Source organism: Triplophysa rosa, linkage group LG2 (assembly GCF_024868665.1).
Source record: "Triplophysa rosa linkage group LG2, Trosa_1v2, whole genome shotgun sequence".
Lineage (NCBI taxonomy): Eukaryota > Metazoa > Chordata > Actinopteri > Cypriniformes > Nemacheilidae > Triplophysa > Triplophysa rosa.
The window spans coordinates 23618409-23624408 of NC_079891.1; the positions used below are offsets into that span (position 1 = coordinate 23618409).

Genomic DNA, 6000 nt, shown 5'->3' on the forward strand with positions numbered 1-6000 from the left:
ATCTGAAATGTAGGACACTTGCTGCTTTTTCTGCAGACTTTTCATCTGTATTGGTTTCATGGTGGTTCATAAGAGGTTCAACATGCTGAATATTGGAACTTGATCTATTGTGTTTAAATGTCAAGGAAATTGAGCTATATTTGCACACTTTATTAAAACAATGGCTCAGATTGTGTAGTCACAGTTCAGACATCCCTATTATTTGCAGCATTGCTGTTTTATCCTTTTTAATGACACAATCTCTTTCTTTGCAGTATTATTGGCTGCTGGTGCTGTCCAGATGTCTGGTGGGTATCGGAGAATCAAGCTACTCCTCTATCTCTCCAACCATCATTGGAGACCTGTTCACCAACAACAAAAGGACCGTGATGCTCTCTCTCTTCTATCTGGCCATACCACTAGGAAGGTGAGTTTCAACAGTCTCTATGCTTGGTTTATCAGAATCAGACATCAGGATCGTTCATGCTGACAGCCAAGTAACCAACATGTCTTCCATTTTTACAATAGGCAATTCCAAGCTTTAGCAAGTACGCCAGAACTCACACTAACCTAAATAAACAGGCAGACTGTACTAAGCAAGGCCAGAGCTTCAATGAAAGCTTTTAATTTGGTGAGGCAATTTAATTTAGGTTGTTCGTTAGAGATGATTTTACAATTACTAGTAACATTATTCCCCATGACTTTAACATTTTATAGTGTTTTATGCGGGCAAGATGAAAATTCTATTATATATTAAAAACGCTGTGGGTGAATGAAGTGAGATTAGGTGATCTGAAGGAAATAGTTTCTGACAGCCAGATAATCTCAGGTACCATCACGACACAGTAAAGGTCAGTCCTGTAGAACGGAAGGCGGAAAACTAAAAGATCAGCCTGGGTCAAAGAGATGCTGATATTTTAAAACCACTGCTGCCGTGAAAAGACTTTACGCTTGTCTATACTGTCACTTAAAGGGATACTTCACCCAAAAATGAAAATTCTGTCATCATTTACTCACCTTCGAGTTGTTCCAAATCTGCATAAATGTCTTTGTTCTGATGAACACAGAGAAAGATATTTGGAAGAATGCTTATAACCAAACAGATATTGCCCCACCAATTGACTCCCATAGTAGGAAAAATTACTTTATCTTTTTTTTTGTTCTGTTGAACACAAAAGAAGACATTTTGAAGAATGTAAGACAGCAAACAGTTCTGGGGCACTTTTGACTTCCATTATATGTGATGCGATCTGGGAAAACCCGTCGGATGTCGCGCTGGGACATTTTCAGGAATATCAAAAAATAGATTGAAAGTCAGTTTTTTGTCAAAATTGGGTTTTCATTAAATTATTATTCTATAACCTCTTGTCTATCATCTCTGGTGTATATACTTGTTTATTGCTGAAAAATAGTGATTTATAGTGGCTAGCAAGGACATGCGGCGGAGCTGCAAAAAATCATTCATAACTTTCCCTCTCTTAACAAACACAGTTCATCTATCAAAGTAAACCACATAACATGAAGAATGAAGGAGTATCAATGCACATTTCCAGTACACTACGGCATGCAAAGTTCTTTTTATACAACGTTATCGTGAAATGGTGGCGCTCACCGTCTCGAGCACCGGGAGTTATCCCCGGTCCGCTGCTCATGCGAGCCGCCTCTGAAACACGATCGCAAAACATACTAAGGATGATCAAAAGTTTAGACACTATGCTATTGTTAAACAATGTAAAACTTGCTTCACTACTTACTAGTTGTTGTCTGTAATGTTTGCTAGTGTCCTTGTGTAGTGATGCAGTGCTCTTAGCAATCCTGACAGAGCTCTCGTTCTTTAAGTGTGCCCAGCACCGTTTTCCTTACTTTCATCTTATTCAAACGGTTTTATACAGTATTTTTATAGACTTCAACACCAGGAAATGTTTTTTTTTATTAAATTGTTAATAGAGTAAGTCTTTTACCACTGTAAAGTGACTTTTACTTGTGATACTTGACTTTTATTTTCATCACCTAACTTTAAACCCGGTTTTCTCCAAATTCCGTTCCTGAAAATGATTGCGCTCAGCCAACTTCAGATAGCAATTACTTTTGTTACATACAAGGTATGAGTGAAATAAAAACAGCTTTGGAAATGGCTTGAACTTCCATATGGTATCAAAACCTGTAATATGTACATTTTCACCACGTGTTGGGTTCCCAGATCGCATCACATATTTTGTCCTACTATGGTAGTCAATGGGGGGGAAAAATCTCTGTCTGGTTATAAGCATTCTTCCAAATATCTTTCTCTGTGTTCATCAGAACAAAGAAATTTATACAGATTTGGAACAACTCGAAGGTGAGCAATTGATGACAGAATTTTCACTTTTGCACAAGCCTTGGCATTTTCTTTTGTTCACTGAAGTGGAAAAAGACCAGAGGAGAAAAAGGAGGAGAAAATAAACAGAAGGAAGGTGATAAAAAATGTATGCGCGCTGTGTAGCATTTTGAGCGGCGTTCGCATCATCCGCGTGGGGCAGACAAACAATAACACAAAATGTTTGATACCATGAAGTGGTCTAAGCTTGGACCTATTAAATTACTTGCACATACTGTAACTACAACAAAGTTGCAGTCGGACAACACATTGTACAGTAAATGCAACCGTGGCTTTTTTCTGTTGAAGTGAGAAAGAGAAATATCCGAGCGCAGCAGCTGTTGCTATCAGGCATGTTCTGAGGGCTAGTAATAGTATCGACGAGAGATTGAGAGCAGTTTGAGGAAAGGACAGGATGGAAAAATAGTCGGCCCGGGAGAGTTGTGGTATGTGCGGGCTAATAGGGTTCAGCCCTAACAAAGCGATCGACAGTAGAAACAATAAGAGGTGAAAGACTCGAGCCCTGCCGTGTGCCGCCTTTCTTCCTGTCTAGAGGCCTGTTTGTCTGCAGTCAGGTTGTTACTGTTACCAGGAAGTCACTTCAGTGAAAGGTTTGGCAGAAAAAGCGTTCTCATGGACATGGAACAAACATGAAAACGTGATTAACTTTGTGGTGCTAGAAAAACTTATAAACATATGGAGGTGACATCACACTCAGAATTAACATTAAAATACTCTGATCCAATCAGAAACATTGACACAGTCACCTTGCATAGAATAACAAAAACAACATATCTACAGTTACTGTATGTGTAAGGAAAACCAAACGATTTTTCATGGGCTTGTGTTGGAACCCTTGTGTTCCCTCCTATTGTTTAATGGGTTAGGTCAGACCGGTCATCAGTTAGACATGCCAGGGGCAGCTGAAGGTAAACAATGCAGTTTACCTGCTGAGTGACAGCCTGGCGCGGGTATCTAGGAACACAGGAAGTGTGTGGGGAGGGACGGTCCAAATTTAAACAGGATGATTAAAACACGGCAGTTATGCCAGAAACACTGAACTACCAAAACCACTGTACCAATATAATAAAATCCTTAAATAGTTCGATTTAATTTCAAATTACGCAACAAACACCCTCAACACAACAAGAACGCCTGGATCTTCATTTGTCTTCACTGAAATTTGTTCTGTCAAAAAAAAATCATGTTCTCCTTTAATCAGTGAATTGAAACCTATTGAAAGATCTTCAGTCTGGGTTTGTTCATCCAAAATTCTCCTTGTTTCGTTAGTATCCACACGCCTTTGCTGTTGTACATAAAGTACCAGAAGTATGAAACACACTTTCTCCTTTTACAAACCCATGACGTGGGAAAGTTCATAACAGGTGTACCAACATGGGAGGGTTCAGTGTCCAAGGACACGATGGGACCCAGCCTAGGATCATCAGCGAGAATGACATTAAATTATTTAATGGAACACTAAAATGGATGGTAGGAAACCACAGAAAGAAAAACATTAGCCGGGTTTCCATCCAAAGTTGCGAATTTAGCTTATGCGCAAAATTGGAATATCGCATAAAACATTTTCGAATAAGCACCGTTTCCATCCAAATAGTCAACCGTCACTTCCTAATAAACTGCCACTAAATATCAGTAAGAAAAGTAAGAGAAGCCACTGAATATAATGATTTTCATATAGAATAACACTTGCGCAAGCAGACGATTACGAAACAAAATAAATGCGGTGCTTTTGTGGAGGCCTGCTGTTTGGGAAACACAGTCGTGACAGTTCTAAGAGGCAATTACAGAAATACTTGACGACTTTGCTCAGGCAATATTTCTGATGCTGTGTAACAAGATCAGTACTCTGGTTAGTCAGGTTACGCCGTCTCATAGTGCAATTACGTGACTTTTTGGAGGAATTTTTTCGGCAAATGTGTTTCCATCTCCCATTATTCGCATTAACCCTTTTTCACAAAAATGAAAAACCACCTCAAGCGAGCGTAAAAACGTTTTGCGAATTAAGGGTTTTTAATTCGAAATTTGGCGTTTCCATCACTCGTTTCTGATGCGAAACTTCAAAATGCGAATAAAACCAGAGTGAAGGAAACCCACTTAGTGATACACCGATCAACATTTCTTAACATGATGACAAAACTATTTATACACCAGCTGGTTACAGACAACTCAATCAAAAAACATCCAGCGACCTTCTCGAACCACATAATCAGCCAACAAACAGAATAGTTCTTCTTGTGTTTTTCATCCTCACTGAGATCATAACAACATAATTATGAACTCTATCAGACTGCAAACAGGATGCAGAGCTGAGAGAGTTTGGTCTGCGTCTGAAGACGTAGAGAAGTGTATGTTCCACCCACATCTTCTAACTGCTGACAGGGATTGAGAAAGCGGTCTATGAATATTAGGAATTAGGTCAACTGACCGTTTGATGTTGGTGTTTCACCACACTTGCCAAAACCGTCCAAACCAAGAGAATCAGTTCGGGAAGCTGGCGTCTATCCTAAATGATCCGCTCTCTTTTTCTTTTTCTCTTGCTCTCTCTCTAAGCCTATCTATCATTCTAAGCCCCGGAGTAGAGCTAAGTGGTTGACTCTCTTACATAGCCAGAGGTGATGCTAAGTGTAAAGCCATTATCAGCGGCATTAGTATGCATGCCGAGTTCAGCTAGCCTACCCGGCACATGAAAGTTTTAGGGTGCATGACACAGCTTTGGGTGGGGAAGACTGTCAGGAATAAAACGCAGACAGACGAAACAAAAGAGACTGACTGACTGACTGAATTAGCGAGCCAGCCACGCATATGTCTGGACGTGTATGACTAAAATATGATGTTTGCTTGGCGGGAGGGGGGTATAGCTAAAAATATACATTTAGGATTTTTCTACATTTATGTATTTGCTTATTATTTGTTTATCTTAGAACTAAAACACTATAGATGATCTTGTTGTTTGTAAAAAAATTCACTTATTTTCACACTTTTTCAGCAAATGACCATATGGAAGAATTAATTCCATAATTATATATATATATATATATATAATTAATTTATTATTAACATGACAATATATATTGTTTATATTTTAAAACAATTCTACGCAGTTTATTTGATTTACTCTCTCCTCCACAGTGGTCTGGGATACATCTTGGGATCCATTGCCAAAGATGCTGGAGGACACTGGTACTGGGCACTGAGGGTAAGAAAAATGTGCAAATCTCTCTCTCTCTGTAACAATATTTTAGAAGCATGCGTAGCTTGCACAAACCCACATCATTTCCTTTTCGCCAGTTCAAAAATATCCCTAAAACCCATGGCAGACAGGTGAATCCCAAACTACTTTCTCTCATCTCTACATTCCTACCCCCTTGAAGCTGCTGTCCACTGACAACCTTGCTAGCTAAAGCGCATTAATTTAGCATTACCGCTAACTCCCTAGGGGTCCCTCTCATACATGCTTTCTTTAAGTCTTTCCTCTAATGCAATAACAAGGTCTTCACAGTTCTCACTGCCGTCTTTGTAAACCAGCTCCCTCTTCGCCTTGGTTTCTGCGGCACAAAGACCCTTTTGTTGTAGAATATTCCTCAGTAGCCCTGAGGTATCACAGCCCTTAACCAAACAGCCAAAGCAAGCACCTTTTAATGTAG

The 6000-nt window shown here is 39.4% G+C and overlaps 1 protein-coding gene across 1 annotated transcript in view; it reads left to right on the forward strand.

The window, feature by feature from the left end:
* LOC130550613 (sphingosine-1-phosphate transporter SPNS2-like) overlaps window positions 1-5700 on the forward strand; it is a 48493-nt gene extending 42793 nt beyond the window's left edge. The window contains exons 4-5 of the mRNA XM_057328115.1: window positions 255-406; window positions 5486-5700. Coding sequence (XP_057184098.1) covers window positions 255-406; window positions 5486-5681 — 348 coding nt within the window. The 3' untranslated portion in view covers window positions 5682-5700. The remainder of the gene's footprint in view (window positions 1-254; window positions 407-5485) is intronic.
* Window positions 5701-6000: the final 300 nt, after the last annotated feature.